Source organism: Sitophilus oryzae, unplaced genomic scaffold, assembly GCF_002938485.1.
Source record: "Sitophilus oryzae breed Bouriz unplaced genomic scaffold, Soryzae_2.0 scaffold_1420_pilon_pilon, whole genome shotgun sequence".
In the NCBI taxonomy this organism is placed as follows: Eukaryota; Metazoa; Arthropoda; class Insecta; order Coleoptera; family Curculionidae; genus Sitophilus; species Sitophilus oryzae.
Window position 1 is genome coordinate 654543 of NW_022146083.1, and position 20075 is coordinate 674617.

The 20075-nt window shown below is 30.9% G+C and overlaps 8 protein-coding genes across 8 annotated transcripts; 2 read left to right on the plus strand and 6 right to left on the minus strand.

The window, feature by feature from the left end:
- Positions 1–307: 307 nt before the first annotated feature.
- LOC115876197 (eukaryotic translation initiation factor 4E type 2) lies at positions 308–1907 on the plus strand. Its single transcript, XM_030891896.1, has 6 exons — positions 308–581; positions 910–1061; positions 1119–1303; positions 1359–1436; positions 1496–1683; positions 1742–1907. Exons 1-6 carry the CDS (start codon positions 532–534, stop codon positions 1773–1775), a joined length of 687 nt encoding a protein of 228 aa, XP_030747756.1. The 5' UTR covers positions 308–531; the 3' UTR covers positions 1776–1907.
- Positions 1872–2672, minus strand: LOC115876205 (zinc finger CCHC domain-containing protein 10). Its single transcript, XM_030891904.1, has 2 exons — positions 2324–2672; positions 1872–2269 (listed from the first exon to the last, which is right to left on the minus strand). The coding sequence occupies exons 1-2, from the start codon at positions 2362–2364 to the stop codon at positions 1951–1953; spliced, it is 360 nt and encodes a 119-aa protein (XP_030747764.1). The 5' UTR covers positions 2365–2672; the 3' UTR covers positions 1872–1950.
- A 723-nt stretch (positions 2673–3395) lies between these two features.
- LOC115876196 (androgen-dependent TFPI-regulating protein-like) lies at positions 3396–5078 on the plus strand. Its single transcript, XM_030891895.1, has 4 exons — positions 3396–3848; positions 3956–4169; positions 4602–4761; positions 4828–5078. The coding sequence occupies exons 1-4, from the start codon at positions 3681–3683 to the stop codon at positions 5003–5005; spliced, it is 720 nt and encodes a 239-aa protein (XP_030747755.1). The 5' UTR covers positions 3396–3680; the 3' UTR covers positions 5006–5078.
- Positions 5005–7025, minus strand: LOC115876181 (pleiotropic regulator 1). Its single transcript, XM_030891877.1, has 5 exons — positions 6748–7025; positions 6329–6683; positions 6083–6268; positions 5880–6024; positions 5005–5640 (listed from the first exon to the last, which is right to left on the minus strand). The coding sequence occupies exons 1-5, from the start codon at positions 6861–6863 to the stop codon at positions 5078–5080; spliced, it is 1365 nt and encodes a 454-aa protein (XP_030747737.1). The 5' UTR covers positions 6864–7025; the 3' UTR covers positions 5005–5077.
- Positions 7026–7397: 372 nt separating this feature from the next.
- On the minus strand, positions 7398–9923 carry LOC115876186 (proliferation-associated protein 2G4). The gene is made up of 8 exons (XM_030891881.1): positions 9797–9923; positions 9235–9469; positions 8952–9037; positions 8570–8769; positions 8313–8504; positions 8121–8253; positions 7993–8058; positions 7398–7882 (listed from the first exon to the last, which is right to left on the minus strand). The coding sequence occupies exons 1-8, from the start codon at positions 9882–9884 to the stop codon at positions 7713–7715; spliced, it is 1170 nt and encodes a 389-aa protein (XP_030747741.1). The 5' UTR covers positions 9885–9923; the 3' UTR covers positions 7398–7712.
- A 431-nt stretch (positions 9924–10354) lies between these two features.
- LOC115876174 (ATP-dependent RNA helicase HAS1-like) lies at positions 10355–13041 on the minus strand. Its single transcript, XM_030891863.1, has 13 exons — positions 12830–13041; positions 12701–12766; positions 12513–12641; positions 12299–12454; positions 12138–12242; positions 11896–12076; positions 11704–11837; positions 11515–11643; positions 11289–11461; positions 11047–11236; positions 10866–10996; positions 10617–10812; positions 10355–10561 (listed from the first exon to the last, which is right to left on the minus strand). Exons 1-13 carry the CDS (start codon positions 12924–12926, stop codon positions 10440–10442), a joined length of 1809 nt encoding a protein of 602 aa, XP_030747723.1. The 5' UTR covers positions 12927–13041; the 3' UTR covers positions 10355–10439.
- A 227-nt stretch (positions 13042–13268) lies between these two features.
- Positions 13269–15847, minus strand: LOC115876175 (ATP-dependent RNA helicase HAS1-like). Its single transcript, XM_030891864.1, has 12 exons — positions 15635–15847; positions 15503–15574; positions 15200–15448; positions 15036–15140; positions 14802–14982; positions 14614–14747; positions 14429–14557; positions 14200–14372; positions 13951–14140; positions 13752–13882; positions 13490–13685; positions 13269–13436 (listed from the first exon to the last, which is right to left on the minus strand). Exons 1-12 carry the CDS (start codon positions 15744–15746, stop codon positions 13315–13317), a joined length of 1794 nt encoding a protein of 597 aa, XP_030747724.1. The 5' UTR covers positions 15747–15847; the 3' UTR covers positions 13269–13314.
- A 410-nt stretch (positions 15848–16257) lies between these two features.
- Positions 16258–19325, minus strand: LOC115876173 (ATP-dependent RNA helicase HAS1-like). Its single transcript, XM_030891862.1, has 12 exons — positions 19037–19325; positions 18881–18976; positions 18547–18669; positions 18236–18490; positions 18004–18184; positions 17814–17947; positions 17629–17757; positions 17401–17573; positions 17098–17290; positions 16765–16895; positions 16513–16702; positions 16258–16451 (listed from the first exon to the last, which is right to left on the minus strand). The coding sequence occupies exons 1-12, from the start codon at positions 19209–19211 to the stop codon at positions 16303–16305; spliced, it is 1929 nt and encodes a 642-aa protein (XP_030747722.1). The 5' UTR covers positions 19212–19325; the 3' UTR covers positions 16258–16302.
- Positions 19326–20075: the final 750 nt, after the last annotated feature.

The window sequence follows — 20075 nt, forward strand, 5'->3', positions numbered from 1 at the left end:
TGAAAAAAATTATGGATAAATTTGAAATTGTAAAATCTGTGTAAAACAAAGTAGGTACGATAGAGAAATTAATTTATATGCTCTATAGTAGGCACATAAAACCTATAATTAGGGTTGGGACAAAGAATAGTTTTAGAGTACATTTGAACTAATGATATACACACGTTAGAGATCTATTGTTAACTTGATCATATATAATATATGATCTAATTAATATATTTTACTATTTAATACTTTTTATATAGTGTCGGTATTGGTGTTTAGTGTTTATTTTTATTTTATTTTTACCCTGTTGTGACTATAAAAGGAACGGGTAATAGTTTCAATGTGATTTAAATAATATAAAATATTCGACTTTATAATTTATAATCATATTATCATATTAACCAGCAGTAAAAGAAACGTGTGCATATGTTCAAGGTCATAGGTAAAAGACAAGGAAGTATTTTAAAAAGTGAAGTAGTGATTTCAAACAAAAGGCGTTTAAACAGGAAAGTTTAATATAAAAACAGACTGTGATACAAGTATTTTATGGTATTCATTTTAAATAACAGCTACACAATGTCCAATAAGTTTGAAACGTATGTATTAACTTCCACATTTTTCTATTGTTTATATTTAGAGGTCCATATATTGGAATAGTTAAGAAAAGTTCCAAATTTTCTTCATAAAATATATTGAATTTGTAGACTTGTTTTGTTTCATTACTTTGTATAAGTAAGTTTTATTTCTCGGGGAAAATAGTTTAGAAAGATAAAAGATTAGTCAGTGATTTTTATATAATAAAGCAGTAATTGGTATATTGCTGCAATTACAACTACAACTTGCTAAATTTATTATTAGTTGGTGCTAAAATGCTTATATATATAATACCTATTTAGTAACAGTTTTCATAAAGTCACTTTTTAGTTTAAAATATCACCATGAGGAAGGTTCAGACAATGAAGATGAGATTGGTCCAAATATTACCGATTTGGGTCCCATTGACTATCCTCCTGGAGAACATAGGCTACAACATGCCTATTGCCTTTGGTTTTCAAAAAGACCATCTCAGATACAAGGTGGTTTTTTTCAATACCTTATTTTTAGTTTATACTGAGTAGAAGTAATAATTTTAGGGTCTCAAAATTACAGTCAAGCCTTAAGGTTGATTGGTCAAGTAGGGACAGTGGAACAGTGGTGGGCACTATATTCACATATTGTTAGAATAATTGAAATACCTGCACATAGAGACCTACATCTTTTCAAAAAAGGAATAAAACCTATGTGGGAAGATGTAGCCAATAAAAAAGGTGGAAAATGGGTATTTTTATAAAAAAAGAAAATACTTGTGATATCTATAGAGTGACATTTTTAAGGTAATAAGATTAAAGAAGGAACAAGCAGGTAGAGCATGGGAAAATTTATGTATGGCTATGTTAGGAGAGCAATTTATGGTATGTCATATTAAAATATTTTCCTTATTTAGAGAAAATTAGAACAAACATATATTTAGGCTGGGAACGAGATTTGTGGAGTAGTAGTTTCAACAAGGTATCAAGAATACTTATTAAGTGTTTGGCATAGGAATGCTTCTGATCAACCTATGATTGCGAAAATCAGAGATGCGTTAAAACGGTTGTTAAATATACCATCCAGTGCCACAATGGAATATAAAATTCACAGTGACTGCCTCAAATACGGGTAGAAATAAATAATATTTTGTCTTATATAAAATTAATACTTTTTACAATTTTTCTAGGGCATCCAAACAAAATAACATTGTAAAAAGTTGACTTGCCAGGCATTCTTAGTTTCATTTAAAAAGTATTTATTTCAGGACTTGATGACAATTTAAGTGTAAAATGTAATCTGGTAATAAAATGTAAACATATATATAAATTCAATATATTTGTTAAAACGTTTAATCCATTTTTATTTTAATTTTAAAAATGTATTTCTGTAACCATCTTAAGTAGTTGAGGAATCACTGTCACTTTCACTGGAACTACTACTATCTGAAGAAGAAGAGCTACTGGAACTTGAAACAGAAGAGCTATCACTTTCATCGTTTTTGTTTAGTTTCTTCTTGATTTTCTGCTTGGTAATATTTAGATTTTGTGATCCTAGCTTCTCCTCTTCCTCTTTAGCCTTTATGCGTTTTTTTAAGATGTGACTTCTTGATGATCTGTGCAAGTATTTTCTTTTACCTTTACACTCGTATGACCAGTGTCCATATTCCAGACATTTCTGACATCTTACCCCTTGTGGAGGATAACTTGATTGCTTCCTAAGCCAAAGAATTATTTATACTGCTAATTTAATAACCAATATTACTACTTACTTTTTGCTTAAAGATGTTGAAGATTCTCCACCGACAGTCATATTTTCAGGATTTTACACATATATTTAAAGATATGCACAAATACAGCTTCCCCAATACTCAAATTTAAGCCCTAGAGACTAGATGTAGGTATCTAAACAATAGTTGAATAACAAGATTTTACTTGTAAACTAATGTAGATATTACTTTGAATGAATTAGTGTATCTTGGTTAGAGATAACAAATTAATAAGAATCGTCTCAGTTTCGTTGCCCGACAGCAATAAAAATGTGAATAAAAATAAAAAAGAAACGAGGCAGCCACTTCCTATTTTTGCAATCAAAATCAAAAATTGACAAAGAACAAAAACAATTTTCAGATAGACACAGATTAAATATGATAGTTTAAGATTTACGGTCTCAACTGCCAGGACTATACGGCAGATATTATTAAAACTCTTTTTCTTCTTGATTAGTTTTTTCGTCTCAGCTGCCAGAACTATTCGGCCATTGTTCTAGTTGTTGTTCTAAGGCATGTCGATGAGATACGTGATCATCGTAAAAAAAGAAGAATAATGGACCTAGGCAACCAGTAAATCACACTTTATTGTTTAGCACTCTGATTTTTGATAAAGTTTTAATTTTAATATTAACTTATTTGTACGAAAACACACACTTTTATAGCCCAATAAAATATGAAACTATATAATGGCACATCAATCATCATTGAACCAGTACTTTTATTATAATTAATATAATTTAAATATCTCACCTACTCATTTAGAGATAAGAAATACAAGGGAAATACTAACGTATATTAGTATATAGTCATTATTAAAAATGTACGAAAGAAAAAAATTAGATGTATCGAAACTAAAACACTTAGTTTTCGTTTTGTTTTATGGACATTTGCAAGGACTTTATATATTCCTTTGGTACTTTGACGATTTCAGTATACTAGGAAACGATCCAAATAAAAACGCATATCTGACCTTAATAGAATGTTATAAAAGTTATTTACTAATAGGTGGAACATTGTAAGTACCTGAAAATCTATATTGATATATCTACGTAATATAATAATACATTTCATTTATATTGAATAAAGTATAGGGTATATCACATAATACAAATAGATAAGAAAAAGCGCGTATATATTATACCTACTTTTATTTATAGCGTTAACAGGTTTTTAACAATTATTCAAACATCGAACTCAAACTGCCTAATTAAAAGGCAATTATAAAACTACCAGGCCTATAAAAAGTACGGTGATGGGTAAATTATAATAAAAAAGCGGAAACCACTTTCTCTTAACGTCATATAGTTTGGCTATTCGGTTACTTTTATAAATGTTTCAGTTTTAAAATAATATTAAAATGTCTAGAACTCTGGTTGTAGTAGGAAATTTAGCACTTTCAATACATTTTATTTATTCTCTTATTTACTCATCGCAATTAAAATATACCTTAGATCCTGTTAATATTCCTAAAGAATTTAAAATATTGTCCAAAAACGGTCCATTTTTTTTAACTGTATGGAATTTTGTAAGTATGTCAAGACGAACTATAATACCCATAATACTAATGAATTGATATAGGATGCCTAATATTTGATATTTATTTTTAATAATTAGTTTATTATTAATTTACAGATTTTACAAATAATTTTCCTGTTCGTGGTAATTATAGATGAATTGTGCAATGTAGTCAAAGATGTAGTCAGCGTTCCTAAAATACAACACAAGATCCAGAGAATCAGACAATATATGTTTTTATCTTTGATATTCCCGTGTTCTCTCATAGTAATGACAATTTTTTGGGGTTTGTATGCTGTAGACAGAGAACTGATTTTTCCAAAAATAATAGGTAATAAAAGAACTCACAAAAAGTGGCCAAAAATTATTTTAAATGCCAGTGTTAGAATATAGTCACACTAAATGAGGATGAAAACATTATTTTATGAAATAATTTTGGCCATTAACGTATACCGGGTGTTTCAAATTCGACTTTCATCATTGGGATCTCAGAAAAAGATTCAGGATGGCCCGCAAATTTCAGTAAAGGTGCGTGTCTTAAGTCTTTGGCCGAAATATGACGGAAAAATCAGTGGTCAAAGACAATTTTTAAGCTTTATCTTTTGCGATTGTAATAATTTTTTCTTAGTACTAGAATCGACAAATAATGAAACATTGTCAAATGATTTGACAATAATGGGAGTAGAATTTGAAACCCCTTGTATACCAACAAAGAATTATAATTAGTATTCCTTAAAACTAATAAAATGATTGATATTACTAGATACTTTTTATCCAAAATGGTTAAACCATACCATGCACACAATTATAGCAGTTCCTCTAGTACTAGAATTGGTGTTCCAAAGGTCTAAAAGAAACTACAGGGTGTCCAGATCATTTGCTTTGGCTACTTTAACGATCTTTTTAGCGTTATATCAAACTCTGTAAGTGGTATTATTTTTGAAAGTAACATAGTACATTTCTCTCATAATTATATCGTTTATTTTCAGGAATCTCTCAATATATCTGGTCCAAAACGTTTGGCTGTATCCTATATATCAAACTTTAGACTGGACAGGCCGACTAATATTTATATTGCTCGTTTTTGGACTTGCCGTTGGATTTCAACAAACTGGGTTTGCGTTGTTGAATAATGAAAAAAGCAAAGGAAGAAATAAAAAAAATTAAATAATATATCGTTCTTATATTAAAGTTCACATTTGTACAAACATATAAAACTTAAAATTAAACTTATTATTATTAAAATTTGCGTCTTTTCAGTATGTCTGGTTTCCAGTTGATGGGGTGTGTTTCTTCAGTCGCCGTTTCATCTTCTTTGTATATTTTAATTGTTTTGTCAGCCTCGGTAGTGATGAGCCTCGATCCGGAATTATCAAATACCATGGAAAAAATCCCAGCTTCGCTATCCATCGAACCGGGCTGCACTGGCGCTTGTAACCTCTGGAAATTGTACCCTGTCCGCCAATCCCAGAAATGCAAGGTACCATTATCCCCTCCCGATACCAAAACACCTTCGGCATTCACACCGAGGCAATTTAGGATAGCATTGTGACCGGATAAGTTCTGGATGAACTTTCCGTCTGGACATTTCCACTGCTTGATGTTGTCGGGGGACCCGGAGGCGAACATGTTTAATGTGGGATGGAGTACCACGTCCCTGACGCTCTTTTTGTGGTTGGTTAATGTGCAAATTGATTTTCCAGCTGCTAAATCCCAAAGCCGTATTGTTGTGTCGTGCGATCCCGTTATAACTTGGGGTTCTGAAGCCTGGGCCACTACTTTAGCAACTGTGTGTGTGTGACCTGAGAACAGAGAATAAAAACACAATAGAACGTAGTATATTATTGCAGTGTTGGGTATATTCTACCCTATTTTCTACACGTAGAAAATTAGTTTTGCATATTGAACAATCTTTTTTTGGAGTTTATGTATATTTTATACTTAAAAATGAGTGCAACAAATAATATTCTACATTCTCTATATAGAAAATTAATTTTCTACGCGTTGTTACAGAATAAATGTTTTCTTAAATTTAATTTACCAGTTAGTGTGTGGATGTTAGCTTTTGTCCTCATATCCCATACTCTCGCTGTAGAATCTCTGCCTGCTGTTAATAGCACGTCAATTGTAGGATGTAAAGCTAGGGAATATACTGCTGACAGATGTCCGTGATAATGTCGGATAACCTAAACAAGCAAAATAGTAACATCCTCGTTATGTAATAAATAGAAAATTAATAGAAACCTTATTATATTCCAAATCCCAACACTTTACTTGTCGATCTTCGCCACAACTAAACAAATAAGGATGTCTCGCGCTAACTGCCAGACCTCTGACTGTGCTTACATGACCTGTCAGTGACACTTTTAACTGTCCCGATGCCAGATCCCATATTTTGATAATCCTGTCTGCTGCACCCGTAGCAAACCACTAAAACATACAAAAATATAGTCATTATTAAAAAAAATATATTATGAATAGCTAACTGACTTCATTCCCAGGTTCTACCGCAACACATCTCACCCATCCCAAATGTCCGGCAATAACTCTGTACAATTTCCATGGCGGATGCCATTTAGGTTTAGGCATTGTGGGAGTCTTTTTAATCATTGTTGCCAGTTGATTTTGTTGAGTTTGTTGGAAACGATTTGTAACAGAATTATCTGTAAACGGTACTACTGCCATGTCGTGAGCTTGATTTGTTTCTTGGTCTCCAGTCCCTGGAGGAGGCGGGTTAGGACCGGCTTCAGTATCACGTAGATTTTTCATGGCCTGCATTTTCTTGACATCGTCAAAAACCAAACCATAGGAATCGCGAGCTTTCACCGCTCTTCTGATTTTCTCTCTACAAAAAACATAAGGGAGGTAATTTCGTGTATCCTAAATTATCGCAGTAAAAAAATACTTACGCGGCTTCATCGATGGGAGGCAAAAGGCTCTGATTTGAAAGAAACATATCGTGTGACCGTTTTAAGGAACGAAAGACCAGCGTGTGAACTGAATGTCTTTGTACGTCTTCCGTCATTGTTAATACTGTTGGATATTGTAGGGCTTTTTCTCCAGCAAAATTAATTAAATAATAAACATAAACAAGATTATAAACGCTTGACGGGGGCGATTAGGAATAGATCACAAAACAGAAAACACATACACAAGAATAGATAACCTTCATTCTTCTTTTCAAATTATTAGCGGCTCTAGTAGTATTGGTTTAATGACCATAGCTGCTAAGATCTACTTATTCTTCTTTTCCGTATGACGGCCTTAATTCACCAGGACTATACGGCCCACAGATTGGATACTACTAATCTTTGGTAGGTAATAGCAGGAAGTCAGGTAAAAAAAAACGGTAACAATCCGTCAATAATGCAACAAAACATAAATTTTCTTTCCCATTTAGTTTGAGTCTTTTAAAAATATATATCAACAAGACCAATTTAATAAGAAAAGATTTTAAGATTTTTTATGGGTTCAAATTTAAATTATTGCTTTATTAATCTGGAACAAATAACCAACAACCCTACTTTTAAATTTTATTAAAAATTAAAATTACACGATATAACTCAAAAACACTTTTAATCGCATTTTTTATTAATACATATTTCATTTAATATCTCAAACACAGACGACCAATAAAATGAAGATATTAAGATCTATCAAATAGAATTGATCCAAAGTTAATAAAAAGAAATTGAATGAAAAAAGTTTTGTCATTTAGAAAATGCTAATAAAAAGATTGTCCATTATTAAATAACGTCACTGGAAGAAAATTCGTAAAAAGTTATTGTTTTTGATAATGAATGGATAGAAAAAGGAACAGAGGTAAGTTGAAACAGTAAAAAATATGAGGTGAGAGTGAGAAAAGTGCAGACATCTAAGCGGCAGCTTCTACTTCCATTCGTTGGGGCTCCGCGGCATTGCTCTCGGATTTCTTCTTCTTCTTTTTCGCTGCCTTGGGATTGGCCGAGCTGTTCAGTAAAGTTTTCAGTTCTGGGTCAGTAATAGAATGTTCAGATTTATACTGATCAGGATCAATAGGCAAGCCTAAACAAAAAAAAATCGTTAAAGAATGAGAAAAATGTCAAGTATAGTCTGTCCCATAAGTCAAGAAAGATTTTGACAGACGCCATAAAAATCTCTGTATTATTACCCACCTGTTATCCTGTGAGGTCCATTGGGCATCAACAACACCGTAAACTTATACTGGGCTACAAACTCAGCTAAAAAAAAGCAATACAAATATATTATATCAATATATTTTTGTAGCTTACAAATAACTTACATGGTTTTTCATAGAGCACCTGGAAAGGTTCCACCAGTTTGTTTTTTATGCACTCATTCACACCCATTTTTGCTTTAGTTTCATCCTCGAAATACCTCAGGTTAAAAGGCATATTACCGTGTTTCGATCTGACCTAAAACCAAATCTGTTATGATCTCTTTTGATCACAATAAAAATTAATGTCACACCAACCTCCGTATAAAACATTCTTGATGCTTTAAGCTTCAACTGATAGGTCTCGTCAGTTTTTTTATATATCGATACCCGGGTCTCTGTTTCCTTTCCTACACCTTCTCCAGTGCTAATCAGAACGTCCATGGCGTACACCTCGTACTTGTCCAATTCAAATTTTTCGTGCTCTTTTTTCTGTGCATCATTGGGATTCTAAAAATTAAACCAGGTACATATTTCATGTTTTTTTTGTTCGCAAATAGATTTTTAATCCTTACTTGAATTATAGTTTTTTCACAATCGATCTTAAATTGTTTTAACTGATGACTTAACATGCCCTCAACTGGCTTGCAGGAATACGACTCTGCAACTTTTTGCACAGCATCTGTAATTGCATAGGTCTGATTGCCTGCTTTTAGTAGCCTCAATGCTGCCTGTGATGCATAGTGTGCAGCCAAAATAACATCAGCTTTACGTCCTAAAAATATAATAGAGTAAATGCCAGTCTTAAAACATATTTCTTAACACAAAACTAAATTAGTTCAGATTAAGTATTATATCATTATTTACTCATAGGGATCAATTGGAGAATATAATAAATATCATCATAGTATGATTTGATAAAATTTAATTAAAAAAGGAATTTGTAGTTATTTGTACCTGTTACTTTTTTGTCTGGAGTTGCTCCTACCACAATTGTATGAGCTACAACAGCTATAAATCCATCAATGTGGGCTCCCAAGTCACTGCAAAAATAATATCTATTTAGATATCTTTAATATAAAAAAAAATTAAGGCTAATTTTTTAAATAAACTCAGTTTTATTAAATTGTCAGATCACAAATCATCAGATGGATCAATTGGAGTTAAAAATAAATTCATCATTATAAAACCTAAAATGTTACATCTATAATTTTTAATCAATGACCATGAAAGTACTTACATTTTAGCAACATCTCCATCTTTTAAGATATAATCTGGTTCACTGGGAACAGGAGAGTAGTGGCAAATGCAATTATTTACCGACACGCATGTGGGAAATGCAATGCCTTTCTTCAAATCTTTCTCCTTCTTAAACACCTTGCTGGTTTCTTCCAAGAGAAGCTGATCTCCTAGTTCGCACAGAGCTCTAACTGATGCCTGAGCAACACATTTGTCAACTAGTTGTTTTAGTATTTCTAGGTAAACAAAAATATATCAGTAAACAATCATGTAAAAAAAATGTGTACACTATATTCTGGCTAGTGAATTTTGTAAAACATTCTAACATAATAGTATGCTACTCCAAAACGCAAGTTAATACTTAAAAACCTCTGTATCATTTTTTATCATAGCTGCATAAATTAAATTGTGAACGTTTTAAGGTGTACGGAAACCGCATGGCAAGTTAGACGCTGTACACATGCTCCATATGGGCATACGCATAATCGTTTACATAAAGTAGGAAAATCTATCGGTGCTCATGACCACACGATACCAGATAAACATTAGTTACAAAAACTCACTATTAACTATTTCTCCGACCATTTTATATTTGGTAACAACCAAATCTTCGGCAATCGTTTTTTCCGCCACATCTTTGTCGTCCGCCATTTTCACAAATTTTCCTTTTATGCTTGTCAAAGTTGTCAAACCTGTCAAGCGGATTAAAGTCGTTCTTCTTAATTTTTTGGTGGTATTTAGTAGCCAGAACAGTCTTCTTGAAATGTTAAAAATTTCAAAAAAATTCCAAGGAGAATGAATGGTTCTGGCAACTAAAATCCTTCTAAGGAGGAGAAAGAATATTAATCTTAGTGGTTATTTGTAGTCCCCTATATCTATTTCTCAGGAAAATTGTGTTAGGGATGGGTATAAATAGAAATAAATGTATAAAAAACTATTTTTTACGCGTAAAGAAACAATATTATATAAAACAACGTCCCTGTTTTTTGCTATGTAAAGAACTTGTAGAGAAAACAGTTCGTTCAGAGTGGTAAAAAAATCTTGAAAGTCACATTTCACATTCTGATCACTCCGACAACTGTTATTTCTTTTTTAAATCGAAATTTAGAGATAATCTTTCTGCTAGTTAAATTAAAAAACTATTTATTATTCAATAATAAAAAATATATACATTTGAATGTTACACTGTATTTAATTAATAAAAAATCATATGCTAAAATCCCTTTTCCTCTGAATAGCCTTTTTCCTTGCTTCAGTATTATGATTTTTGTAAAATCCAAAACCGTTTTGCCCATCTTTGCGTTTTTTCTTCGATTTTGACTTTTTACCTATAATAATTAAAACCAATAGTAAAAAAATTAATTATAATTGAACTACAATTACCTTTCATCCCAGAGATATTTAATTCAATTTGAGGTGTACTTTTAAAACCAAAGGATAAACCAACTTTAGCTAAATCTAGCTTTGTTACATCAAAGGCTACCCTGGATTTGTGGGCATCGTATGCTGTTAAATACGATCTGTATGCTTCTCTTCCCAATTTATTCAACTCGGTATGATTCTCTACTAGATATTCCAGCTAAAATATGAGTATTTTTGTTTATGGAGTTTAATAAAAAAAATCAACTGTACTTGTGATTGTATGCCTGAGACTTTTTCCCACTGAACTTTGTACTCATTTAATGGAATTTTAGCCTGCTTTAAGTACCATAAGTAACCCAGTTCTTGTACCATTAAAACTAATAAACCATTTCCAGTAGTACCTAAAACATTATTTTAATACCGCAATTTTTTTTCCTACACAAAAAAATACCAGCTCTAGCTGTACGTCCAACCCTGTGGATATATTCTTTAGGGTCATCAGAGGGATCATACTGTACAATCCAATCAACTACAGGAATATCTAAACCTCTAGCTGCTACATCTGTACATAATAATATTCCAGATGAAGAGTTACAAAACTGGAAAAAAGTTTTTGTTCTCTTTGTTTGTTTTTGTCTACCCTAAAATTATATATTTCTCATAATATAGTAATTTATAACATAAAAAACTTACATGAATCCTTAAACAAGACATGTCAATATAGTTGAGTAATTTATAATGGTACTCCACAGAGTTACAAGTACTAAAAAACACCATAACTTTTTTATTTTTGTTCTTTTTTAAGAACGAATATAAAAATAAGAGTCGGTGTTCAGTGGGACACACAACATATCCCTGCTGTAAACCTACAAAAAGTATAAGAGTTAGAATAATAATATATTCAAATGTTATAAAATACCTGCTACAGTGGATTCATCAGTTGTTTCATTGGCATGTACACACAGGGGATCTTTTTTTAAAGCTAATTTTGCCAACATTTCACTTTTTTCTGTTTGAGTAGCACTGAAAAGCATTGTCTGTCGTTTCTCTAATAAAAATTGTGATAATATAGTAATGCATGGTATTTACCATTATGCTATTAACTTACTAGGTAAAATATTTAAGATTTGAGTCATTTCGGCTTCAAATCCAATTTCTAATATCCTATCTACCTCATCAATAATTAAACATTGCAAATTATTATAAATAAAGCCAGAGGTATTTTGTAAATGATCAAGTAACCTATAAGCAAAAGAGTTCAAAATCCTTTATATTTAGGTACATTCAATATATTTGTTACCTTCCAGGAGTGGCTACTAAAAAATTGACACCATCTAACAATTTTTTAGCTTCTGTTCTCCTGTTGGTACCACCCATTATCACTCCATGGGTACAGCTATGATATGTAGTCAAGTCCCTTAAAACACCATAAGTCTGCATAGCTAACTCTCTTGTTGGTGTTATTATAATAACTTGTGTGCCTAAGTTTAAAAAGCAAATTAATAATTACCAAACTGAATTACTTAAAATATATTTTCTTACCATTTTTAGCATCCAAATTTGATTTAGATATTAGTTCGATTGCAGGTATCAAAAAAGCTAATGTTTTTCCTGAACCAGTTTTAGCATATCCTACCAAATCCTTACCTGTAAATGGAAAAGTTGAACACACATTTTCTAAAATAAATTTCATACCTTCATACCTTCAAGCAAATGTGGTATAGTTTTCAGCTGAATATCAGTAAGGGTTTTAAATCCTTTCTCTGATATAGCTTGTAATGTTTTATCACAAACGCTATCCCTTAAGGAATCAAAATCTTTATGAAGTAAAAGCTCTAAAGTGGTATTAGACCCGGTTACTAAAATAATTTCCATTTGTTAAGAGTTTTACAAGTGATATATATTTTATTTACATACTATGTTTCTCAAACTCTTCATAGTTTTGTATCTGAGGTGTTGAATTTGTAGCACTTAGTAACTTCAAATTGTTACCCTGTTTTGGTTGAACTTCTTCAGTTATGACCCTTTCATTAATTTTTGGTTTTTCTAAAAACAATATATAGTTCAGATTATTTTTATCTATAAACTATACATTAAGAACTTACTATTGCTTCCTCCTTGAAAGACATGTTTCCTTTTATTGTTTTCTTTAAGGTTATTATTGTCCTGACCTGCAAAGAGACAAAGATAATGATAAAAATGCCTATTTATTAAGTTATTGAATTTTAACTAACTTATTGAAGTAGGTTTTGGAGTAACTTTTTTTTGTAAAATATTTAACTTTTTCCTAGGCTTAGGATTTTTTTCAGCGTTTATACTTGTTTTCACCATAATGATAAATAGAACTTCAACATTACTAAATTTATGTTAAAATTTAGGAAATGCAAATTTCGGAAAAATATCACAGAAAAATGAGAAAAAATAACTTAACCTCTATTTTCGAACTATACCACAGAACAATTTTGAAAATGAATTTACCAGGGTTGGGTTGACCCTTGGTTGACCACTGGGAGTATTGTAGTAGAGACTTTGGAAAACGGTTCGACAGTCCTGGCAACTGTAGCCTTCAAATCAAAATATGACAGACCGGATGGTTCTAGCAGCTTAGGCCTTATTAAAAATATGATAAAACTTCACTTAATTTAAATAATGCAACACCTCCAATTTAATTAAAATTATAGGCATAATATCTAAAATTAGCAAATAAATACATTCTATTTTAATATTTTTTATATTTATTATCATTTGAATTATTCTTGTTCCTGAAAGCACCATTGCCATTTTGAGTAAAATTTCGTTGTTTATAGTTATGGCTACCATTCTTATGAAACTTGCGATGACCTAAAAGAATAATAGTTTTTTTGTTGTTTATAACTTAAATTATTTATAAAAACCTTTTCTATCGGCCGACACAAAATCTGTGCTTGGACATCTTTTCAAACCAAAGGATGTGGCAATTTTTTGCAGATTTAATTTGCTTACATCGAAAACTGATTTGGACTGGTGCGACTCGTATGCTTTTATATATGAAAAGTAAGCCTCTCTAGCCAATTTCTTCAAATATGGATTACCATCTACTATGGATTCAATCTTAAAAATAAAATATTGTTAATTTTACAAAGTAAAAATAGTATAAACACTTTTTTTTAAATATACCTGCATTTGAATATTTGAAAGTTTATCCCATTGAATATTATATTCGTTAAGCGGAATTTTTGCTTGTTTTAAATACCACAAGTATCCAATTTCATCAGGTAGCAACATTAGCAAGGCATTACCGTTGCTACCTAAAAAATATAATTTTTAAGTACTTTTTTTATATAAAAAAAATGATATATCATTAAATTTCTAGTACCTCCTCTAGCTGTACGTCCAACCCTATGGATATATTCTTTAGGATCATCAGAAGGGTCATACTGTACAATCCAATCGACTACAGGAATATCTAAACCTCGGGCTGCTACATCGGTACATAATAATGTACCAGTTTCGGCATTAGAAAATTGAAAAAAAGTCCTAGTACGTTTGATTTGTTTTTGTTTGCCCTACAAATTATATTTGTTTAGTTAAAAAAAACAGAAATTAATTTACTATACACACTCACATGAATACACATCACAGGTAAATCAATATAATTCAACAGCTTGTAGTGGTATTCAACTGAATTGCACGAACTAAAGAACACCATAACTTTCTTCTTTCTGTGTTTTTTCAAGAAAGTGTAAAGAAATTGGAGCCGTAACTCTGGAGAACATGCTACATATCCCTGTTGTAGTCCTACACATAGTAATATTGTAAATTAAACTAAATATAACCAGTAAAAATTGTCTCACCTTCAACAGTTGATTCGTTTTTAATATCTTCTACTTGAACATATATTGGTTCCTTTTTGAAAGCAAGCTTTTCTAACATTTCAGTCTTCTGACTTTGAGTGGCACTAAATAACATTGTCTGCCTTTTTTCTATAAAGGATTATACAAATTATCAGAAATAAATAATTGTATTTAATGCTACTTACTAGGCAAAATGTTGAGAATTTGTGTTACTTCAGCTTCAAAACCAATTTCTAGAATTCTGTCTACTTCATCAATAATTAGACATTGCAAATTTTTGTAAACAAAGTCTGGAGTATTTTGTAGATGATCTAATAATCTAAAAAGGCATAAAATCAATATTAATTTTACTTATAAAAATAATAAAACTCACCTTCCAGGAGTGGCTACTAAAATATTAAGTCCATTTGATAATTTTTTAACTTCAGCTTTCCGGTCGGCTCCACCCATTATTAAACCAAGGGTGTGATGATGATTAGCCATGAGCTCTTTTAAAACACCATAAGTCTGCATAGATAACTCCCTTGTTGGTGTTATTATTATAACACCAGCACCTGTAAATTAACTATGTTTTATAAGGTTTATATAAAAAATCTTCCTATTTTACCATTTCTGTGTTTAAATTTCAACTTATACATTAACTCCACTGCGGGTATAAGAAACGCTAACGTTTTTCCAGAGCCTGTTTTAGCAGTTCCTACCAAATTTTTACCTGGAAAAAAGCATTCAAAATAAAAACGATTATAAGCTTTTTATTACTCGATTATTTACCTTCCAGTAATGATGGTATAGATTTAAACTGAATATCAGTCATAGAAACAAATCCCATATCAGCAACAGCTTTCAGAGTTTTAACACTGACAAAACCTTTTAAAGATTCGAAATTATGAGTTATTACATCCTCTAGGGGTACTTGTTTATCATTTTTATCAGTATCATTCAATAAATTATCTGGTTGTGATTCTTGATCTCCATTGTTAGCATTTAAGGGTAGTGTTTCAACATGTTTAGTTTTCTTCTCTGAAATTCAATGAATCAAATGAAAAATAATCTTTAAAAACTAATAATTCCTACTTGGTGGAGAAGATTCGGTATTGTCAGACTTCCGTTTTTTAATCTTGATGCTTTCTGAAATCACTTCATCATCTAAAATTTAATTTAATATTCTGTAAATCTATAAAATATATGTTTTTTAAGTAAACATACCTTTTTGAACTGCAGTTGATTTACCCTCAATATCTTTATTATGTATTAATGTTAATTTCTTTTTTTCACGCTTTTTTATTTTCCGCATTAATATTTTTTCGGTTAGTGCCATTTTTAACGACTTTTATTCTAACATAAAAAGAAATAAAATTTTACACGTTTTATAGAAGTCCTTTAGAATTTTTTTAGGATTTTTAATGTCAAATCAAAATAAAAGGTTAAGTATACAAAAAAATTTCTATTCCTTTCAGGATAAAAGCTTTTAGCAACCAGGTCTATCTAAGCAACCAATAAATATCCAATCATTTCCGGATAATCCTAGCAGCTGAGGCCTTAAAATAAATCCATTAATCTATATTCATCATTAAAATCATATATGAGATTGAAATTGATCTATGGTATTACTTTTTCTTATCTAAGCTCTATGGTTATGATAAAATTATTGCAGGGTTGGGCTTTTATAGATGTAGTTATTTTACGTATTTTAATGGTGAAGAGTTTAAAAAGAGAATATGAAAAATGGAATGAATAATGAATAGGCCGTTTTCATTTGATGTGTTAAACGGCCGTAGATTTTAGGTATAATAAAATATAATAAAATGTTATTAGAATTATGATATAAATATTTTATAACTTATTTATTTAACATGTGGATAATATAAAAAAAACTATCTAGTAAATTTTTTATCAAACGGCCCATTTTTCTTTTTGGGCTGTCTGTAAATCACATTTTTTCTCGCTTCTTTCTCAGACATGGAGTTCATGTTTTTGTAAAATCCAAAACCACCACCGCCTTTCCTTTTCTCAGGTCTTTTGCCTAAATAAAAAATAATTAGACATAATAATATACACGTTAGCCTAAAACACTATAAATTTACCTGCAGAAAAACTTAGATCTACAGCTGGAGGTGTTTTAAATCCAAAAGACACTGCTACTTTTGCCACATCTAAAGTACTTATATCGAATATGGTTTTCAAATGATGGGAATGATAAGCTCTTACATAAGATTTAAAACCTTCTTTTGCTGAGAGATTTAAAAAGTAGTTTTTACTAATAAGATTCTCCAGCTGAAACACCAAAAACATATATATTAATAAAGTAATTAAGATATTCAAAATAGTTACTCTACCTGCAGTTGAATATCTGCAATTTTATTCCAGCTGAAGACAAATTCATTCAGAGTGACCTTAGCTTGTTTCAGATACCTTAAAAAGCCCAATTCTTCAGGTCTTAAAATAAGCAATGCATGTCCGCTACTCCCTAAAATGAAAACTTTGAATAAAAATGACAGACAACTCCCAATGACATATTAAACTCTCTTGTTGGATATACTATATATATATTGTAAAGATAATGAATATTTTAAAATTTTCAGTAAAAACGACAGTTGATGTTATAAAGATTAAATTATACTGAAACTTAAAAGCCACAAAGATATCATTTTACTTTTAAAACATTTTACCTTCTCCTCTAGCAGTTCTTCCCACTCTATGAATATACTCCTTGGGATCATCTGGAGGATCGTACTGCACAATCCAGTCGACATCTGGTATATCCAAACCTCTAGCAGCAACATCGGTACAGAGCAAAGTTCCAGACGTTGCATTACAAAACTCAAAGAACGTTTCTGTTCTTTTACTTTGTTTCTGTCTACCCTGAATTTCAAGATTAAAGAGAATATAATTACTGACCCTGTATCTGTATACACTAACAAAATCTCCTGATCCTGATAAATAAAAAGAAAATAATATGTAAAAAATCTTACATGAATGCACTTGACTGGTATATCAACATAGTTGAATAGTTCATGGTGATATTTGACTGACATGCACGAACTGAAGAAAACCATAATCTTCTTCTTACTGTTTTTTTTGAGAAAGGTAAACAGTACAAGTAGACGTTTTTCGGAAGGGCATACAATGTAACCCTGTTCCAAACCTAAACAAATAAATTAGAAATTGAAGATATAAGTAAAAATATGATGTAGTCATACCTGATACTGTTGCTTCTAGCTTAGTATCATCTACTCCAACATAAATAGGTTCCTTTTTTAAGGCCAATTTTGTAAGAGCTTCGGTTTTGTCACTTTGGGTTGCACTGAATAACATGGTTTGTCGTTTTTCTAAAAACACACAAAAATAAGAAAGTTATTTGAAATAATCTTGGGTTTTTACTTACTAGGCAAAATTTTGATGATTTGCTTTAAATCCTCTTCAAACCCTATATCCAGTATTCTGTCTGCTTCGTCAATGATTAAGCATTGCAAATTTTTGTACAGGAAATCTGGAGTATTTTGTAGGTGATCTAGTAATCTAAAATATATTTATTTTGTTTATAAAAGAGGCAATATTACTTTAATATAACTTACCTTCCTGGAGTAGCAACTAGAATATTTATGCCTTTTGATAATTTCTCTGCTTCCGTATTTCTACTAGCACCACCCATAACCAACCCGTAAGTGTGGTAATGATACTTCATTAATTCCTTCAAAACTCCAAACGTTTGCATTGATAATTCTCTAGTGGGTGATATTATAATAACTCCAGTTCCTAAAAAAATTTACTTAAATCTCTAGACTTACAGAAAATATTTAGACTTACCATTTCTGGGCATGTATTTTAATTTGTATATTAATTCTATAGCAGGTATAAGAAAGGCTAGAGTTTTTCCTGAACCAGTTTTAGCTGAGCCAACTAAATCTTTTCCTTCGAGTAAGTGAGGTATACTTTTGACTTGAATTCCAGTTAAATTACTAAATCCCATGTCTGCTACGGCTTTTAATGTGTTTTCACATACTATATCTTTAAGTGAGTCGAAAGTGCAATTACTTAAAATGCCTAAGGTTTTGTTGGGTCCTGTTAAATAACTTTTATTATGAATATACAGACAAAAAAACTGAATAAATTTATACCTTGTACTTTGTCTTGTGATTGTTCATTCAACGTATCTGTAGATACATTAATGTCTTCTCCTGAATCATTGTTTTCTGTATCACTTGGGCCTGTTTTATCTTTATTCTTCTTTACCTTTTTACCTGAAAATAACACATCACATATTATTAACATTATAATTAATAATATTAAAGTGACTATCATATCTAAGTAATATCAGAATCATTCTTGAATTCCTTGCCTCAACTTAAAGATTTTCAATCAAAAATCCAAGGAAGCATCATATTCGCCTTATTATTCATCATGATTTGTGAAAAAAAAACAATAATTTCAATTAAAGTACGTAATTATTACCTTTTTTTACTTTTGGGGTGTCGTTTAAAGTTTCTATGCTGTCGCCTAGGTCAGAATCTAATAAACTAACTTTATTTTTATTCTTCTTTTTCTTTTCTAAAATTAATATAAATTGTGTTCATAAAGTCATTCATGTTACTAAATGAATAAATATACTTTTTGGAGGTCCGTCTTCTGGAATAATTGTCCGTTTCAAAACATTTTTACCGGATTTAATAAAACTTTGAGCTGGCGATTCTGGTTCTTCATGTTGAGGGCTCTGAAGCTTATTTTTCTTAAGGAGCTTCAGTTGCTTTTTCTGTTTCTTCTTTCGTGCTAATTCACTTTCCATTGTTAAAATTGTATAAAAAGCTTTGCAATTGATAGAATTTTATTAATTTACACGTGTTTAAATGCCTTGACAAAACATTATTTATGTAAAAATTCAGGGGTTATGTTGTACATTTTTACTTTTCTTCTTTTTTATTTTAAGGGTTTCAGTTGCCAGAACTTGGCTGTCCAAAGACACTTGGCCAAAATAATAAAAAGAAGAAAAGTTTTCCATATAAATTTTTTACGCAGCCTTTGCAAAGTGCAGAATACTAACTTGTGAATTCAAAAGATGATACAGCTATTGTGCACTAGATGGCCTCGCTAACTAATATGCATATACAACCAGTAAAACACCGTCTCAGTATTTTTAGTTGCATATATTACCAGACGCAAAGGGATTAATTTTCAAAAAATTATTTTTCAAGCCATACAGAAAACCTTTTCTTAAAATGGCCCATTTCCTAATTGGACAAGAGACGATATGTGTCACATTAGTGAAAATATATACGTAATATTTTGCTTACGTATAAGAGAGAACAAAAATAGGTTTCCGTTGACTTAGCAACAGTTCACATGAAAATATTTAAATATATGTGCCTCGTCATAGGCAGTTGTCTTCGTGCCAAAGTTACAGATGAATGTGTTATAATTTTATAACGAATTAAATAAAAGTAGACTAATGCGAAAAAACCTGTTAAATTTATATCAAATAATTTTCTATAAAATATTTCTGAATTACAGTTACACTAAATTAACCAGATATGTAAAATTAAGAACAGGTAGCATACTCGCTGGTAGAGCGTAGGACGGCATCACATTGATATGCCACGAAGGAATCGGTCAAATACGCTTTTCTTAATCTTTGCTATGGCGCTGAGAATTT

What these genes read in the sequence shown, in the direction of transcription:
- LOC115876197 (XM_030891896.1), top strand. Translation starts at nt 532, where the DNA reads ATGGTATTCATTTTAAATAACAGCTACACAATGTCCAATAAGTTTGAA. An exon ending in ATGTCCAATAAGTTTGAAAC is followed by an intron (nt 582 to 909) that starts GTATGTATTAAC and finishes GTCACTTTTTAG; the next exon opens with TTTAAAATATCACCATGAGG. An exon ending in AGTGACTGCCTCAAATACGG is followed by an intron (nt 1,684 to 1,741) that starts GTAGAAATAAAT and finishes CAATTTTTCTAG; the next exon opens with GGCATCCAAACAAAATAACA.
- LOC115876205 (XM_030891904.1), bottom strand. Translation starts at nt 2,364, where the DNA reads ATGACTGTCGGTGGAGAATCTTCAACATCTTTAAGCAAAAA. An exon ending in TCAACATCTTTAAGCAAAAA is followed by an intron (nt 2,270 to 2,323) that starts GTAAGTAGTAAT and finishes TCTTTGGCTTAG; the next exon opens with GAAGCAATCAAGTTATCCTC.
- LOC115876196 (XM_030891895.1), top strand. Translation starts at nt 3,681, where the DNA reads ATGTCTAGAACTCTGGTTGTAGTAGGAAATTTAGCACTTTCAATACAT. An exon ending in TTTTAACTGTATGGAATTTT is followed by an intron (nt 3,849 to 3,955) that starts GTAAGTATGTCA and finishes ATTAATTTACAG; the next exon opens with ATTTTACAAATAATTTTCCT. An exon ending in GATTTTTCCAAAAATAATAG is followed by an intron (nt 4,170 to 4,601) that starts GTAATAAAAGAA and finishes TGATATTACTAG; the next exon opens with ATACTTTTTATCCAAAATGG.
- LOC115876181 (XM_030891877.1), bottom strand. Translation starts at nt 6,863, where the DNA reads ATGACGGAAGACGTACAAAGACATTCAGTTCACACGCTGGTCTTTCGT. An exon ending in CGGTAGAACCTGGGAATGAA is followed by an intron (nt 6,269 to 6,328) that starts GTCAGTTAGCTA and finishes TGTATGTTTTAG; the next exon opens with TGGTTTGCTACGGGTGCAGC. An exon ending in TAACATCCACACACTAACTG is followed by an intron (nt 5,641 to 5,879) that starts GTAAATTAAATT and finishes CTCTGTTCTCAG; the next exon opens with GTCACACACACACAGTTGCT.
- LOC115876186 (XM_030891881.1), bottom strand. Translation starts at nt 9,884, where the DNA reads ATGGCGGACGACAAAGATGTGGCGGAAAAAACGATTGCCGAAGATTTG. An exon ending in TCCAGACAAAAAAGTAACAG is followed by an intron (nt 8,770 to 8,951) that starts GTACAAATAACT and finishes TTATATTTTTAG; the next exon opens with GACGTAAAGCTGATGTTATT. An exon ending in CAAGAATGTTTTATACGGAG is followed by an intron (nt 8,254 to 8,312) that starts GTTGGTGTGACA and finishes ATTTGGTTTTAG; the next exon opens with GTCAGATCGAAACACGGTAA.
- LOC115876174 (XM_030891863.1), bottom strand. Translation starts at nt 12,926, where the DNA reads ATGGTGAAAACAAGTATAAACGCTGAAAAAAATCCTAAGCCTAGGAAA. An exon ending in TATACCACATTTGCTTGAAG is followed by an intron (nt 12,243 to 12,298) that starts GTATGAAGGTAT and finishes TTCCATTTACAG; the next exon opens with GTAAGGATTTGGTAGGATAT. An exon ending in TGGACGTACAGCTAGAGCTG is followed by an intron (nt 10,997 to 11,046) that starts GTATTTTTTTGT and finishes ATAATGTTTTAG; the next exon opens with GTACTACTGGAAATGGTTTA.
- LOC115876175 (XM_030891864.1), bottom strand. Translation starts at nt 15,746, where the DNA reads ATGGCACTAACCGAAAAAATATTAATGCGGAAAATAAAAAAGCGTGAA. An exon ending in TTAGTAGCCACTCCTGGAAG is followed by an intron (nt 14,748 to 14,801) that starts GTGAGTTTTATT and finishes ATGCCTTTTTAG; the next exon opens with ATTATTAGATCATCTACAAA. An exon ending in TACCTGTGATGTGTATTCAT is followed by an intron (nt 14,141 to 14,199) that starts GTGAGTGTGTAT and finishes TATAATTTGTAG; the next exon opens with GGCAAACAAAAACAAATCAA.
- LOC115876173 (XM_030891862.1), bottom strand. Translation starts at nt 19,211, where the DNA reads ATGGAAAGTGAATTAGCACGAAAGAAGAAACAGAAAAAGCAACTGAAG. An exon ending in CTAGTTGCTACTCCAGGAAG is followed by an intron (nt 17,948 to 18,003) that starts GTAAGTTATATT and finishes AATATATTTTAG; the next exon opens with ATTACTAGATCACCTACAAA. An exon ending in TTGCAGATATTCAACTGCAG is followed by an intron (nt 16,703 to 16,764) that starts GTAGAGTAACTA and finishes TTGGTGTTTCAG; the next exon opens with CTGGAGAATCTTATTAGTAA.